Source organism: Haliotis asinina, chromosome 15, assembly GCF_037392515.1.
Source record: "Haliotis asinina isolate JCU_RB_2024 chromosome 15, JCU_Hal_asi_v2, whole genome shotgun sequence".
Classification (NCBI taxonomy): Eukaryota; Metazoa; Mollusca; class Gastropoda; order Lepetellida; family Haliotidae; genus Haliotis; species Haliotis asinina.
Genome location: NC_090294.1, coordinates 25,559,483 through 25,577,978, shown reverse-complemented (window position 1 = coordinate 25,577,978; position 18,496 = coordinate 25,559,483). Strand labels below are relative to the sequence as shown.

Genomic DNA, 18,496 nt, shown 5'->3' with positions numbered 1-18,496 from the left:
GATCCTTCATCGTTTTCGCACTGAAATAGTTATCCCTTGTGATGGGATATCAAACATCGTCAAGCAAGACATGAATGGCCAAGTTTTAAAGATTTATATGGAACAAATCAAATAGCTTAGAAATTTTCAACCATTAAACTCTGTAAAGAACATTAAAGCTTCAAATCACTCATACAAAATCCTTCCAAAACTGTAACTGTAGCAATACTAACTTTTATAAGACGATTGTTTGAGTAATCACTATGTGTATTACAACACATCTCAACATCATGACCAATTTTCATATTCATGGACTGGAAGGGGAATCTCTGACACAACCCCCAGCTTAAGAATCAAGTTTATTACCGGTTACCTAAATTAGCATTCTGGGCAGGTTCGCCAACTATCTGTACTTTGTATTGGGTAGTTTCTCCTATTTCAGACTGATTGGTATTTCGCCAAGATCGCAGCTACAATAAGTTATAGATACCTAATATATTACTTAAATCAAGAACATTGGTACTTAATCATACTTGATATGATATGGGAGTACTTTACAACCAAAAAACTCCTTTACTGTGGAAGCACCTACCAATGCATGTCCTACCATCGCCCACAAATCCGTCAATGCAATCACAGGTAAATCTGTTGTTCTTCAAAGGTGTACAGATGGAATTATCATCACAATCGTTGTCCAAACACGAGTTCTCTGAAACAATGACACAGAACTGATTAAAGTCCTCTTGAGCTTCAACTTTGAGAAAGGACTGATCATTATCCTGTAACGCTGATAATATGTCCACATGGATGGTTGCTGGTGCTAGCATCTACCAGTACGCCTTCGCAATTGTAGGTTCTTTACATCAGCATCATGGCATGTCATAGTATAAAATGTCAGGCCTCGTTTTGTCTTGAGACTTTTGCCACCTTGTTCTTCTATACCCTTCAAAAAGAGTTTGCGACCGTTGGACATTTGAAGTGAGTGAGTGAGTAGAAGTTATCAGTTAAATCATAAACTCTTGTACATGTACTTAATCATACTTGATATGTTATGGTAGTACTTTATACCAAATAAACTCCTTTAATGTGGCAGGACCTACCAATGCATGTCCTACCATCACCCACAAATCCGTCAATGCAATCACAGGTAAACCCGTCGTTCTCCAAAGGAGTACAGATGGCATTATCACCACAATCGTTGTCCAAACACGAATTCTCTGAAACAATGACACAGAAGTGATTAAAGTCCTCTTGAGCTTCAACTATGAGAAGGGACTCATCATTATCCTGATGCTATGTCCACATGGATGATTGTTGATTTTAGCCTTTTCTGTTGTAGATTTTTTTATGTCAGAATCCTGGCACATTTGTCTATTTTCATCACAAAAAGTTATCAAGTCTTGAGAATTTCGCCACCTGTATATACGGTCCAAAGAGACATTGCAGCCTCTGCACATTGTAAGTGAGTGAGTGAGTTAAGATTTTAGGTCTGGATTTATACCATCCCTTGATGTCTTAGCAATTTAGACACAGTTAGCCATGCATAGAAAAGACACATATTCTACTATTAAAGCGTGGAAAGTCAACACATGAGAAGAGACTAGTTACTAAATCAGAAACTGAAACTGTCGGTATCTTCATAAAGTGTGATGCTAAGGTATCGCTTCTAAAACCATTTGTGGTGGTATTTAGGCGTTGGTGTTCCTAAACGAAACGGGTTATACAATCCACCGTTCACCTACCCATACAGTTACCGGCTGTACCGTCCCCAACAAACCCGTCCTTGCAAGTGCAGTTGAATGAACTGCCCGTGTGTGTACAGGTAGCGTTGGCATCACAATTGTTGGTAGAGTTGGAGGCACACAGGTCAACTAAAACAAATTGTCGAGAGCATCGTTAACGGTTGGATAAGTTGAAATGTACTTTTTGAAACCACATCGAACTTTATTACTTCAGTATACATGTGTCTTACATCATCAGGTGATGACTGGTGATTGAGGTAAACGTTTCAGGCACAACGGCAGTATTTCAGTCATATTGTGACCAAAGTCTATATTTAGAATAATTGTAGGTAAATTATAGAAAGCTGGAAAATGAAGGACAGTGAAAAACGCTGTTTATCAAAGATGTAAACGTAAAGTGGAGTAATTAAATCTAAAACGTTTGACCTATACAAGACAATACTATATGATAACAGGCTATGGACTGTCAACAAATGAAGGTAGATCACCATGCTAGGGTTCAACTAGAACAAATTGTCGTGTGTGGCGTTTAAGGTCGGTTACTTTGAAATGAAGTTTCGTAACACCTTATTGAATTGTATAACTGCAACACAGATGCGTCTTACATCATCAGGTGAGAAAAATATAGTTACTAAACCAGAAATGAAATCCTTCAGTATCTTCATAAAATGTGATACTAAGGTAACATTTTCAAAACCAATGGTGGCGACATATAGGCCTTGGTATTCCAGAGTGGCACGGGTTAAGCAAACTTTCGTTTACTTACCCACACAGTTACCCACTGTGCCATCCCCGAAGAACCCATCATTGCACGTGCAGTTGAATGAACCGACCATTGGTGTACAGGTAGCATCGGCATCACAATTGTTGGTAGAGTTGGAGGCACACGGGTCAACTAAAGTATTTTCGAGAGTAGCGTTAGAGGTCTGCTAATTTGGTTAGTACTTTTTCGATACTGCACTGAAATATATAACCGCAAGATACACGTGTCTTACATCATTAAGTGAGAAGAGGATAGTTACTAAATCAGAAATGAAACCCGTCAGTATCATTATAAAGTCTGATGCTAAGGTAACCCTCTTAAAATTATTAGTGGTGATATTTAGGCCTAGGTGTTCAAAATGGTATTGATTGAATTAGTGGTTGTCTTTTCCATTGTCGATCTATTGTAGTATCGTTGCACATTTGTCCATTTACATCACTATAAAGTGTCAAGTCTTGTTTTGATATGTTTAGAATTTGCCCCCATGTGATGCAAGTCGTCTCGTTTGTCTTTCATTTCAAAACGACGTCAGTTTTCATACCTCACGTGACTCTCCAATCTAAATACTATATCCCTAAAGCAAAAAGATTTATGCAAAACTAATTAACAGTAATTCACTACAGAAACATCTTTGTGTGACAATTTCTTAATTAACAAACATATGTTTGATTAAAAGCAAAATAACTAACCAATACAATGTATGTTATATAACATCCACCACCTTCAGCTTGTAAAATTGTCCTAAGATAAATGCAGATTTACACTGTGAAATCACTAACTTCTGAAAAATCATAGTAACACAAAAGAGAAAAATACATCTTAAAAAGTCTCCACATGAATTTCCTAGACAGTTGAATATGTACACATAAGGCATCAATGTGTATGTATGAAAACCTTATCCATAAAAATGACACAGTCATGTCATCGTATTTTTCTATCATACCATGCATATTTTGATGTCTCCAATATCTGGGTTAGAATTGGTTTTAACAACCCATACATGTCGTTAGAGACGGTTAACAGGATCGTTTGGTTTGACTCGCTGACTTGGTTTAAACAGTCATGTCATCGTATCGCGTACATTGTGGGTCATGATTCAAATCGTTGGATTGTCACTCCGTTGACATAGAGATGGAATATTACTGACTGCCAACATCGAACAAACTAAAATGTTGATGTTCACTGCAGTGCAACTTTTGGAGTCACTTACATTCAGAGCATGAAAGTTTCTTAAATATGTACGATCGATTTATAAGGTGTGAAGCTTTTCAAAACCCATATCGGGGTGGGGCAATCGTATATTTATTAATACGCGTACAATATAGATTTTGCATTATATAGTTTATAGCTCGTTGTTCCTGAGAGCTGTCCCTCTGCGAGTTGTCACTTTTGACATGTCCATTTTAATGTTTGTTTCACCGTTTCTTCTTTGAATTGTCTTCGTCTACACACAAAACCCACCACCCACCCCCACCCACACATACATCTTACATCTTACATAAAGTATGTCATGACTCCTAGACACATTCATTCTTTCTAAGAGGTAACGAACGGGATCGGGTGGCCACGCTCGTTTGACTTGGGTGATACGTTACCGTCGACGCTCATGCTGTTGATCACTGGATTGTCTGTTCCAGACTCAATTATTTACAGACTGCCGCCATATAGCTGCAATATTGCGGAAGGCTGCGTAAAACTTAACTCACTCAGTATTACCTCCGAAACACTTAACATGATTATTGTAGCTTTCCCACACACAAGTATTGGAGATCTATGTTTTGCCTGAGTAATGAGAAACTGTAAACCCCAATGTGTGGAATTCAAATGAAAATATAATTATCAATTCTTAAAAGCAGTAACATATATAGTGAACATATCCGCTAAACACAAAACATTTCTAACTGTTCTTTATCTAAATACTTCTTCACATAATCTCTTCTCTCTCAACACATGAAGATTTCTTGCAACACTAATTATCACATCACCAAACAAAACTATAAGAACCTTAAACCTCATAAGCTTCAGCTGCAGATTAAAATTGCTGAAATATTTATCATCAATTAATTTATGATGGTTACAATGACACGGTCTACCATTTTGTAGATAAAATACAGTTTTCAACATTAACTTTTCAAAGAGATTGTAGGTAGTTACCAAATTACTGTTTTGGTATCAAAGTATAAACTACTGTTTTGGTATTAAAATACTACACATACATTTGCCTTTAAATTGTGGTAATTAGTCACCCACGGTCTAAAGTGTGGGAGTGAGTTACAATTTATCGTCACATTGGCAGTATTTCATATTTTATTTCGTATTTCATAATTTGTTATTTTAGAAAAACATTTTCTACGAAGAAATGTACACGTGGAATAACTAGATTATCACGGAGACGACTAGTAATTAATTCTAAACAGTTTAAGTATAGTGAACATAATAGAAATAGAATGCCAACAACTGAAGATAGATCACCTTACTAGGGACCATGGGGACAGTACGTTTGCTTTCTACATGGACCCAGTCGGATTTAAATCAATCCCTTTAGTTGTTAGCAGTTTAGACAGATCTAGCTATGCATTAGAAACACATATCTCACGTCTTCGATTATAAAAGTGGAATGTTTAAATTTACTTTGCATATTTAGGAACGTAAGTACTTGCTAAGAAGGATAATAATTTTACAGGGCTTTAATACCCCTCAAGGATACAGTCACTAATAATCTGGGTTACCAGTTCAAACTCCCAATCATATTTAGTTATCTATTTACCAAGCATTTACCAAATACAATTGTTTGAATAATCTCCATGTGTATTACAACGCATCTCACCATCATGACCAGTTCTGACATTATTGACTGGTGGGGTAATCTGTGACACAACCCTTAGCATAAGAATCAAGTTGCTACCGGGTACCTAAATAGCATTCTGGGCAGGTTCGCCTACTATCTGTACTTTGTTTTGGGTAGTTTCTCCTATTTCATTCTTCTTTTGATCAATACATGTCTTAATGTACAAACATTCTCTGGAAAACGCCATCAATATACTTCATCTTCTTCGCATTGTCCTCTGAGGGCGAGCACCTCGTTTTCTTCAATTTATCATGAGTAAGTTCCTTTTGTTGGAGCTTAGCTGTCTCCAGAACAGGGTGGTCCACCTGTTTGAATTGAAACTTACTTTTCCTCAGTGGATACTTTGCTTGTAACTGTAGATGGGAAACATGTCATATGGTTGGGTTTCCGGTTCCACAGGATACCAAAATGTAGATCCTTCACAACAAATGGTTCAGAGTTCCTGAACTCTAAACAGCATAATTACAGCGGACAATAGGTGATTAATAAAGCATGTCTATATTGCCAACAACTGAAAGCAGACCTCTTCACCAGGGATCATGAAAACGCCTAGCTTAGCTCACTAGGGAATACTCACTTGGGCCATTGTTGAGTTCAAAATATGTACTTACACAGTCGTATTGACCTTACAGTAACATCAGTCCTCACAAAAAAACACTACCTAGATCTGATGTCTTAGAGCCAGTGCAGTGAGTACATATACCGTGCAAACCATGACGTGTTTGCCAACCTAACAGACACAATATTTTCTGTGTGGCCCGGAACATGAATAAGTATATATATTCTCACTCTAACATAGTGTTTCACTCCAAACTTCCACGTGTCGAAGTAGTGTAAAAATAACACGCTTTTTTCAGATACATAACACCAAGTATCAGTGTATATAGAGAATTTCACCCTCGTGTCAAATGATATCAAATCTATCAACACGAGTTGAAAAAGTAACAAATATCCGAGGCTTGCTGTTGATGTAACTGATATCAGTAGACACGAGAGGGTGAGATTCTGTTTATCATTCCAAATCTTCCTTCATTACGTTTCAGTGAATGAAGAACATCTCTCAACACAGTACTGCCATTAGATTTGCAGTGCAACATCGTCATATTATCGTGACGTCACCAACTTCATGACGTCATATATAACATCTGTGCTGACACGCTGATTTGACAAAAGCATTGATGGCTAAAACAACACTATCAGTATAGGTCTCAGTGGCAGTGACACATTCATCCTTTAGGGAGTCAATCTCTGACATATTTTAATTACCAGCAATGGCACTGTTGCACATAATGACATTTCTATCAAACTCAGAGTGTTTACATGCATCACAAAGTAATACGTTTTGTCATTTACAGCCTGTTAATGTTCAGATCACTGTTTGTCTCAGTCACATCAGAAATGGTTCGTACATTTCCAGGTGCATGCATCACCTGGGATGAAACAAGTTTCTGTGTCAATGGCGTCTTGGATTATTAACTGTCCTAGATTAGGCCAGTTTGCTTTATATTTTTTTCAAAACTGTGCACTTTGGGTTAAAAGTCGTAAACTCGCCACACTGGTGCATATAGCAGTTCTAAACATTTCTAGATATTGATCCTTCTCAGCAGTGGCCCCTGGTGGCACAAAATCCAAGATGGCCGCCAATTTGACTGTAATCTCTGACTATATCAGTCTATACTCATTACATCATAATTATCTTGTCATAATCAGTGTTTTATTGAGGGATTGGCGTCATAATGCTGCCTGTAATTTACATCTAGCATGATGTACCCAAAATTCGAACATTTCTTAAGAACATTTCAAATGTTTGTACACAATGTCAGTGTTATTTGTTTAGATCAATTCAATTGAGAATCTCAAAAGACCTAAATATTCTAGCAATTAACACTAAAATTATTTAACTTAGTAAGACATATCACTGATCATTTGTTTCAATAACCTGCCATTTTCATACTTCATGTGACTTTCCAGTCTAAACTAATTAACAGTGACCCGCTACTGAAAAGTCGATGTTACAATTTCTTTACTAACAATCATATCTTTGATTTACAGCAAAATACCTAACCAATGAAATGTATGTTACATTACCCATGACATGTTAAAGGCACATTTACACGCTTCCTTCTGAGGTTAAGTTCCTTCGATTAATCCCTTCGCGGATCAAAAATACTCCTTTAACATGCAAGCACCTACCAGTACAGACTCTGCCATCGCCCACAAATCCGGCATGGCAATCACAGGTAAATCCTCCGTTCTTCAAAGGTGTACAGGTGGCATTATCACCACAACCGACTGATAAACAGAAGTCAGCTGAAGCAATGAAGCAATGTTGATAGAAGAGCCCTTTTGAGTTTCAAAAATGACAAAGGACAGATCATTATTCTTTTAACGTTGATAATATATCCACATGGAAGGTTGTTGGTGCAAGCACCTACTAGTACGCTTTTGCAGTTGAGGTTCTTTACATCAACATCATGGCATGTCATTGTATAAAATATCAGGTCTTCAGAACTTTGCCATTTTCTTCTTGTATACACTTCAAAAAGAGCTTGCGACATTTGGGCATTTCAAGTGAGTGAGTTGAGGTTTAGGTCACATTGATAATATTTCAGCCATAGATTATAGATCCCTAATATATAAGTTCAAACATAAGAAACGTGTGTATGTACTTAATCATGCTTGATATGTTATGGGAGTACTCTACACACCAAATACTCCTTTAATGTGGCAGGACCTACCAATGCATGTCCTACCATCGCCCACAAATCCGTCAATGCAATCACAGGTAAACCCGTCGTTCTCCAAAGGAGTACAGATGGCATTATCACCACAATCGTTGTCGAAACACGCGTTCTCTGAAACAATGAAACGGAATTGATTTGAGTTCTCTTGAGCTTCAACTATGAGAAAGGGCTGATCACTATCCCATAACGCTGACACCATGTCCACATGGATGGTTGTTGATTTTAGGCTTTTCTCCTGTAGACCTACCTGTCAGAATGTCAGAATCCTGGCACATTTGTCTATTTTCATCACATGAAGTTATCATGTCTTCAGAATTTCGCCAATCTGTGTATAAGGTCCAAAAAAGACACTGCAGTCTCTGAACATTGTGAGTGAGTGAGTTAAGATTTTAAGTCACATGGACAATTTTTCAGGCATGCCAGGACTTACGACATAGACTTAAATAATTAATTTAAATGTTTAGTGAATACTTTAGACTCTTCGTCGTGAGGGTAAGATCGTCCATCCCTTTCTTGATAAAAATACTCCTTTAACATGCAAGCACCTACCATCATCACAAACCCAGCCATCCCACAAAAATCCGTCATTGCAGTCATAGGTAAATCCTCCGTCCCCCAAAGGAAGGTTCATGCACATGAAGCAGACTTTCTGGGTTAGAGAAAAACAGGTCTGCTTCGTGGGAATTTCACCAGAACTGTTAAGCGAATTTTGATTATGTTTCTCCTGCCAGCTAATCCGGATAATCTGGGTGATCAGCTAGGGCTGCCTCAATATAAGGAATTCAAATTTGATAAATGTGTTTATGTACATTACATTTTATTAAATTTACATTTATTCATCATACATTTTGACACAATTTAGGACAATTTCCAGTTAAAAGATGCAGAACCTGCATAGTCCATTTGTGTAATTTCATTGTTACGGAGGCGTTGTTTCAGGTTCTGGAGGGTTTGCTCCAACTTCTTCTTTGAGGGTGCTTTCCCTCCAGCCTGGTACTGGTGTAGTTTTGATTCAGTTCATATCTGACTTTATGAAGGTGATTGCTTCAAAGATGTTGGGATGGGCCTTCTTGGTGGCGTGGTGGTTCCACTGGTGGGTATGGAGATCCCCCTCTATCCACTGGCTGGTCACATAGTTTGCAAGTCCGGTGCATCGGGCATCGTCGGGATTGACACTGAGACACTTATTGTTTCATTTATAGTTCATTTTACATAAATTATTATTACTCAACATGTTCCATTGTTTTTACTTGAATGCATCGAGGACATGGCTAAAACCCCTCGGTTCTGGCTGTGTCTACGAGGATCTGAAACACCCGGTGATACGTCTCTTCACGCTTGTCTGGGAGAAAGACAAACACCAACAGGAACATCTGTCCATCGACCATGTCCCATGAAGGGTATATAGCTGGTACAATGTCTTGGGACTGGAGTAGAAGGTACCATCGCCATGTATAATGTCTGTTGCTCACATCTTCTCTAGGTTGCTGTCGGTAGCGGAGAAGACTACTCTGTTGACAATCCCATCGTCTCGTAGCAAAATCTGCTCTCCAACTTCTGTTGTCTGGAAATCTGCAGGGATGACAAGGTCTTGTATACAAGTTGGGAGGTGGATGGTTGTGGTTATTGCTAACCATTGTCGCAATGTCATTTGATGTAGAAGCTGTTGATCCAAAGTTCTTGTCCAGCCAGGCAGCGCCAGGAAATCCAATCTCATTTTCTTTTGTTGAGCCTGTACATGAATCCTCCTACACATAGATATCTTCCTCATCTAGCAGTTGGTATGAACTTGTGACCAGCTGCTCCTCTGCCATGATGGTAATGGTGCTTTGCCAAATTATCATTCCCTTAAGTAGTATCTCGAAACAAACTTATTCAGATAAATATAATTGACAAGTGAAGACTTTTATTTTGAATAAAGTTCAGAGTAACTATTCCTGATTGAACACTATTCAGGGAAATGATTAGCTAGTTAGGGCATCTCATAGCTAAGCCCCTAAACAAACACCAATCAGTTAAAAAACCGGATTAGTGAACATGAAAGGAAACATAAGGTCTGCTTCATGTGCATAGTTTGAAACCCAAAGGTCTGCTTCGTGTGCAGACACCCAAAGGAATACATGTGGCATTACCATCACAGTTGTTGTCAAAACACGGGTCCGCTGAAACAATGAAACAGTCATATCAGATCGTTATATGTCTGGTAAACGACCAGTAAGCCACAACGAGATATACGGTACAACCATAGTCTCACAAAACGACAGATGGTCTGTTAATGATCGAATCCGGACTAGACAGCTCCGACAAGATGATAATTGATCTTCGTGATCGGGATGCGTTGACATTCTTCAGCCAAGTCAGCCAAGTCAGCCAAGTCAGCCAAGTCAACCAAGTCAGCCAAGTCAGCCAAGTCAGCCAAGTCAGCCAAGACAACTCCTTAATAATTAATCCTTATTTTCTTTTGGCTGGGCGGGAGAAACATAACATTTGCGAACAATCCTAGTTCTTTTATAAAATCAATAACGAAATGAAAATGATATCATTAAGACGATGCTGTTCTCGGACTACCTTAAACAATTATTATTATCGTCGAGCACTAATCAATCGACGAGCAATTCTTTGTTTTGGTAAACTGGTGTGTTTCTACTCACGTTCAGTGCAGTTTCCAACGGTTCCATCACCGACAAAGGGAAAATTGCACGTGCATTCGAAAGAGGTTGGCGTATCTTCACAAACAGCATTTACGTCGCAGTTGTCTGTGTTTTCTGCACATTCGTCTACAACTACAATACGACAAGAACAAGGTTTGTTTGTTGTTTAACACCACACTCAGCAGTATCCCAGATGTATGATGGCTGTCTGTGAATGAGGACAACGAAGAATCCATGAAGACTGAGTGGTATTTTGCAGTGCAATGCACACCCAAATACGAGGGTTTCTTCAACTGCAGTTGAGATGGCATTTCAATGTGATAGTTAACAATTTTGATATCATTTGATAGGCTATGACAATAGCTTTGTTTGTTTGCTTCCTAACGCCGCATTTGCCAGCATTCCAGCTATATTGCGACAGTCTCTTAATCATCGAATCTGGACCAGATAATCCTGTGATCATTAGCATGCTCATCAATGTATCGAATGGGCATACAAGAACAAGTGTCTAGCAAGTCAGCAAGTCCTGTCATTTGTCTCTTTACGACAACCATGGGCTGCAAAATGTTGGTGAAACCACCCCGTGTCTCAAAGAAGAATGAAAACATTGGAACTCATTCTTGACAAAGTTCCTCTTGTTTTACTTTCAAAGTGACTGGAGTGAGTGAGTGAGCTAATATTTAACGTCCCGTCTGTAATATCGCAGCCATGTCTTGACGCCAACAATCTACACAATGAAAAAACATTTTGAAGAGTAAAACCTATCGACGATGTATCTTGTTAAAATACAAGAGTATCACATATACCAGCAGGAAAGGGACCGTTCGTAGTTTCATTGAACTCCCTCCGGAACATGTGTACAATATTGATGACCACCCCTACCTACTCAAAACAAATTGAGTGACCCCCCACCCCCTTAAAGTTATCACCCCCATAAACATCCCTCCCGCCCCACCCCCTACCACCAGCCATAAATTATTAACGGTCCCTAAAACTGAAAAACTGAAACATTTTAATGAAAGGAAAGAATACGATATACAAATAGGCTACAGACTGCCAACAACCGAAGGTAGATCACCATAGTAGGATCCACGGCGACTTACAGTACATTTGCTACCTGCATGGACCCTCGTTGGATTTACCCCATCCCTTCAGGCGATTGCGATAGTAGTATAATTTAAGCCATAGTGTAAAATCACATAAATGCTACGTTAAAAACTTCTGGTATGGAGAAGTGTACTTTGAAGTTTTTGGGATTTACGTATCCTTGCAGAACAAAGTTTCTCGAATGACGAGTTTTCATGATGACATGGAACCATAGTCACGGATTCTGATAACGAGTGCAGCTTCAACAGTAATAACAGGGGAAGGAGACATTTACAAATTTCCATGCCAAAGTGGACATCAACAGTACTAGGTCAAAGGAACAATCACGGAAACTCAATAGGTCAAGTGACAGTAGCAAAAAATGTGTAGCTTACGTGCAATACAGACGTTTGCTGGCCGATCACAGATCTGGTTGATGGAGCAGTTCAAGAAACATGGCGGGCCTGTAAGAGTGAGTAAGTAATATGCTTTTACGCCGCTTTTAGCAATATCACTACGGAGGACACACGAAATGAAATATTGTACTCATGTGGGGAATTGAACCCCTGGTCTCCACCGTGACAACCGAACTCTTTATCCATTAGGCTACCCCACCGGTCCAGGGGCCTGGAATAACAATGCATATAACAACAGAAAGTTATATAGCAATCCCATGTTTGACCTTACCGCCCCAAACTGCCTGGCAAAAGATCGTGTAACGAATTTATTACTTTATAGAATGTGTAAGTGCCGCAATATAGAAAAATGTGTTCTTGAAATGATTTCTTCTTTCCTGCTGGAATAACGTAACTCTGTTTTATTTGATGTTTCATATTTTGCAAATTAAATACAAAAACATCACAACATGATTTGTGGTCTTTCCTTTTTTTTTCTCTGTTTAACTGTTGAAAAATATCGGAATTTATTTGATTTGACAACTAGGCATCGTGACACGCATTTGAAAAGATGTTGCGTTACAATTTCAGTATGATGTGTCCACAGGCCTGACAACGACGACGAATAGACGGCACGAAGCAGCTGTAGAAAGGTTGGTTTATGTTTTTCCATCTCTGAACCAACCAAACTTGTTCCTCTAACGCCAATGACTGATTCTGGACTCGACGTAAAGGTCGCTCCATTTCCACCCCAAGCTTGCTCGATAGGAGACAGGTAGGGATACACTGCTAGCCAGGTTAGTACCGAAGTTTTCTGCTGTCTCAGGAAATATGTCACAATATGAGAGACATGTGAGAGACACTTACTAGTAACTTGTGTCTCTGTCCTTGAATGAACGCCAGAGATCAAATGACCTCATACGTAAATCACCCGTAACTGTTTACTGGGCATGCTGGCACAGTTGCCTCAAGCTTATTCCAGTACGCGAAAATGCTCCAATATCCCGAAAGAAACGATGAAAACAGAAAACATGTTTTTGTAAACAGTACAATTTGGCCTAATCATTTATACAGGGTATTTCATTCTCTAGATGGCCTCAGGTACTATGGATAAACAAAAATTATAATCGCATATAAAGGCCGTGGAGTAAATTATGTTCGTTCTTTAACTGAACATTCCAGCTGTGACGGCAGCCTGTAAATGATCGATTCTTGACTAGACAAACCAGTAATCATCTGTATGAGCATCGATCCACACAACTGAGGCTCCGGATCTTCACGTGTCCTGTGTAACTTATGTTATAGATCACAAGATCAAGATAAGGCCTAATCTGCTTTAATCATATTTCCACTCGACACTGGTGCACTGCGCTTCAGTTATTCCTAGTTTCAGCTGTATACATGTTTCCTCGAAAGAGATTCCTTACTTTCCTAGACCCGTGTAGGTCTGGGGTAGAATAGGACTTCAGCAACCCATGCCTGCCATAAAAGGCGACTATGCTTGCCGTAAGAGGCGACTAACGACATCGGGGTGGTCAGGCGCGCTAACTTAGTTGACACATGTCATCGGTTCCCCATTGCGCAGATCGATACTCATGCTGTTGATCACACACTTTTCTTGTCCAGACCGCCGCCATATAGCTGGAGTATTTTGCTGAGTGCGGCGCAAAGCTAGACTCACTCACGCCCTTGCTTTCATACATGTAATCATGACGTTTCATTGTAGACCATTCTCATTTGCGTCTCAAACCAGACATACCCCGAATGGTTTCATACTTTCATGTTTATTCCTCACATTTTTCTCCTAGGCTATATCAAACATGTGCAACAATTGTACATATGCGTGTAGTTCAGCATATGCCACGTATGACTGGGTTTACATATTTCCGTTCATACTTACATAGTGAGGTGAAGAGCAAATCAGCAATACGCACAAGGGAACTGAAAGTTGCGACTTCGTACACGTGCTCTGCACCAGGTCTTGAAGCAATGCTTCGAAGTTCACTGACAGATATATCAGACCCCACGCCGACTGTGAACACCTCTGCTTTGGTGTGAATTCTCGCAATCTCCCGTTGAAGAAGAGTGTCCGAGTTCGTGGACATTCCATCAGTGACAACGATCACAACGTTGCGGGCGTCTGGTCGTTCACCTCGACGATTCTCCAAGAAAACCGTCTCGGCTACAACATTCAGCGCCAGTGCAGTGTTCGTTCCTCCTCCGCTGGCGTACTCCAATCCATTGATAGCATTCTGGAGGCCGACTGTGTCACTTGAAAAGTCGTCAAAGTTTACTTTAATAATGGCTCTTATTGAAAATGTTGTTACTGATACTTTCACCGCATTCGCACTGATGTTTGCCCGCGATACCAGATTTGCCACGAATCGTTTAGCAATGATGAAGTTGTTGGCGCCAACCGAAGAAGACTCATCAAGGATGATAGAAAGGTCAACTCTTTCTTCTCCACAATCTGCATTAAACAGGTAGAAAGTAGAAATTAATTTTTGGAGAATTTCGTACAGTCCATTACTGGAACTGAAATGAAAATGAACAAAAGCACTGTCTGAAACATTGACTGACTGATTCAGTAATCCATTACTTTAAGTCTATTTCCCTTACGCAGTCCTTGGTCAATATCTTTTCTAAGTGCCTGCTATTCTTTTATTCCCAATAACCAAAAAGACATTACGGATGACACCATAACAGATATTAATCTACCCCATGTCATCACGTGGGTGTTTTATTAGTCTCTGGCTGAAATCGCTGTGCATCAGATTTCTACACGTCATCACAAAATGGAACTACAGGTTTATTTGGAAAGAATTCGGCCGTATCTTGAGTGAGTGAGCGAGCGACAGTAGTGGAGCCATATCGTGAGTACACAAACTGGAATAACAATGTAATTCTATAATATTATTTTATGGCGGTACGTTGGCAGCATGACCCAACTATGACGTCGCATACTGCCCTGCTCAATCAAGTCGTAAAATTATTCACAATGTATCTGACTCAGTGTTTACATCTGTTATGCGTTGCGTATTTTTGTGCTTATTCAGTGTAGTCCTGTAACGCACAATGAGATTGATATATCAGTTCAGAAGCAGACCGCCAAACCTTTCTAGCGCCAAAGCCTCGTTTTGAGATTTCCACGATTTGTAGGTTTCCTTTCGTCACAGCTCGCTTTTCGACAGAGCATGCTGTAGGGCGTGTTTGCACAGACTTGGAGGAGCGTAGATTTGCAAGATACAAGTGCTTAGATCTATCAGATCATACCGATTAATATTTATGCATCCAGTTAAATGAATTAGTCTTAATTAGTCTTAAAATTATGGACTGGTTATAGCACATTCTACGTAAACGTGTGTTATTCTCAGTGTTATTCCCACAATGAGTCTAACAAAGCCTGGTAGAAGGTCGCGTCAAGTAACCTTTGACCGACCTATGACCACCCCCCTAAAAACACCAGACGGTCGAACGGATTTAACCGGTCAGACGACGGCTACTGTTTAGGATTTGGTGGGACTTCACTGACACGGATCCTCCACAAAATGAAAATCCGCATAACACACAGATATTTGACCTGCAGTAGAAACGTTTAAGTCTTACCTATTAGCTAATAATCCCGCGAGCTGTCATCCTTGAATACTGACACAAACACTATTTTCAGCTTCTTCACGGTGCAGTAACATGTTGTATGTGCTTCATCCGGTGCGAACGTACGCAAAATAACATTCGGAATCGTTCGGGTACAAACCTGTTCGACGTAAAAAGCTCAAAAGGTATATGCAAATGTCCTCTTTCGCGATTTGGTAAGCTGTGTTTTGATTGGTCAGTCTCAAAGGCTTCCTGATGCGACCTCCTACTTTGGTTTGTTAGACTTAGTAGAGGAGAGCAACGGATAATACTGAGGCTAAGTTTACTTAGAATGGTATATTACACTAAATTACGCAATAGGACGGAGTTCACACAACAAGAAACGAGAGTATCGGGTAATCAACAGTTTGACTTGAAGCAGAAAGGAAAGGTTTGACTCGAAGTCTCAGAGGTGAAGCAAGGAAAGACTTTTGCGGATTGAAGGCACAATTATAACCAGGGTTCGACTCATTTGAACAATGTTCTGTATCGTATTAAGAGGGCGTTGGTTAAGAGACGGCTCATCAGGCTGAAGATACTGTGAACAAAAGTTCTGAACGCCCCAAGACGACGTTTTCGACCTTGGTGGCAAACTGAATCTAATAGTTTGAGGTTACGTTTTGCAGACTCGACATAAACGACAGATACATAATACAGTGTCAAATAGATGAGTGATTTGTTTAAGCATGGGGTGGTAGTTTGATACCATCTGAATTAGAAACGACTTTCATCAAGCCAAGTACCTCCAGGCATTTATTTTTTAGGCATGTGATATGCGGAAGACATGTTACGTGTGAGTCGAAAAAATGACCCAAGAACGTGCCTGATTGACGGCTTTGATGGGAGTGCCACTTACAAATAGTTTTGGGTCTTTATGCGGTTCATATTACGACAGGAATGTATACAATTTGGGGTTTTTTTTAGGAAATCTAGGGTCGTTTTAAAGACACCATTTATTTATTTTGTTTGGCATGCAGTATTAAATAAAATCACTCACAATAACTTTGGCTAAAATGTTGATCTTTACAGTAAACAATGTGACAGGCAAAATATTCCCTTGTTGGACTCCCTGATCCTGATTCTGCAGATCAGGGCTGAACCAACTCTGACTTGAAATCGCCAGTCTGTTTAAAACTGTCAAAGCCATTCAAATCCTTTTAAATGTCATGGTTCAAGGCGGTATTAGTTATTATCCCATGAGTCCAATATATACTGAGTGAGTTTAGTTTTACGCCGCAGTCAGCAATATTCCGGCTATATGACAGCGGTCTGTAAATAATCGTGTCTGGAACAGACAATCCAGTGATCAACAACATGAACATCGATCTGTGCAATCGGGAACCGATGACGTGTGAACCAGGTCCCAGTAAATACTGGATTGCGACTGGTTAACAAAAGTCATTCAAAGATATATAATCATGTCAAGTGTTTAGTTTAAAGTGAGTGAGTGTGTTTAGTTTCACACCGCACTCAGCAACATTCCAGCTATATGGCGGAGGTCTGTAAATAATCGAGTCTGGAACAGACAATCCAGTGCTCAACAACATGAACATCGATCTGTGCAATCGGGAACCGATGACGTGTCAACCAGGTCAGCGAGCCTGACCACCCGATCCCGTTAGTCGCCTCTTACGACAAGCATAGTCGCCTTTTATGGCAAGCATGGGTGGCTGAAGGCCTGTTCTATCCCGATCGATTATTATTTGGTTAGATAACTCTGATTTTCAAACACAGTATGCTTATCTCTTGACTAAACCGTTTTAACAAATGATTATAATCGTACAAACCCTGAAACCGCGTTGAATGTTTGATATAAGGTTATTTCAAGAAACAAAGTTAATCTATAATTTACACCATTCCTTTCATGTTTATAACTTGTTAGAAATATAGTTCTGTAATTCAATGGATCTGTATGATCAGCCCATGTTTGGGTACATATTGAGCTTAATTTTATGCCGCACTCAGCAATATTCCAGCTATATTGCCACAGCGTGTAAATTATCGGGTCTTAACCAGACAATCCAGTGATCAACGGCATGAGCATATGGGAACCGTCAACCACGACAGCGAACCTGACCTCGCGATCTCCTTAGTCGACTCTTTTGACAAGCACGGGTTCCTGAAGGCCAATATTCTAACCCGGATGCTAAGGGGTATATATGTAATTTGAATCTGAATAGCCAAGAACAAAACAAAAATATGTTAAACATGTGCAAAACTTCTCTCCATGCACACTACATGACGTGAAGTTTTGTGTTGGGCACAGAAAGGCTGTTCCTGTAACCAGTGCCCTGAACTACCAGAATTACTTCTTCCTCCACCGATACATGGGCGCAACCCACGGCAAACAGGTTGCCCGATTCGGTCGCCTCTTACGAATGGACCCATTCTACCCTCTGTCCACAGAACTATTGGCGTTACTCAGCACCCACAACGAGGAGGTTGCGCTTCAAATCTTATCTTGAAACTGGAGTAGGGAATAATAGATAGGGATATCAATAGATACTATATATAGCACATAATTTACATAACTGTTTTATATGATTTTGTGGACTGAACCATGAATGATATGTGTCTTTGTATACACTTACTTATTCGTCCATTCGTCTGCGCAAGAAGTCCCAGGAGAACGATTATTGCAGTAATTGTCGCCAT

General features: G+C 39.7%; 1 protein-coding gene across 1 annotated transcript in view; it reads right to left on the bottom strand.

The window, feature by feature from the left end:
• Positions 1–18,496, bottom strand: part of LOC137264936 (transmembrane cell adhesion receptor mua-3-like) — a 93,923-nt gene extending 75,427 nt beyond the window's left edge. The window contains exons 1-12 of the mRNA XM_067800288.1: positions 18,433–18,496; positions 14,109–14,678; positions 10,728–10,859; positions 9,549–9,648; positions 9,105–9,251; positions 8,626–8,771; positions 8,086–8,187; positions 7,526–7,642; positions 2,488–2,616; positions 1,722–1,850; positions 1,095–1,196; positions 587–688 (exon numbers count right to left, since the gene is read on the bottom strand). Coding sequence (XP_067656389.1) covers positions 587–688; positions 1,095–1,196; positions 1,722–1,850; positions 2,488–2,616; positions 7,526–7,642; positions 8,086–8,187; positions 8,626–8,771; positions 9,105–9,251; positions 9,549–9,648; positions 10,728–10,859; positions 14,109–14,678; positions 18,433–18,496 — 1,840 coding nt within the window. The remainder of the gene's footprint in view (positions 1–586; positions 689–1,094; positions 1,197–1,721; positions 1,851–2,487; positions 2,617–7,525; positions 7,643–8,085; positions 8,188–8,625; positions 8,772–9,104; positions 9,252–9,548; positions 9,649–10,727; positions 10,860–14,108; positions 14,679–18,432) is intronic.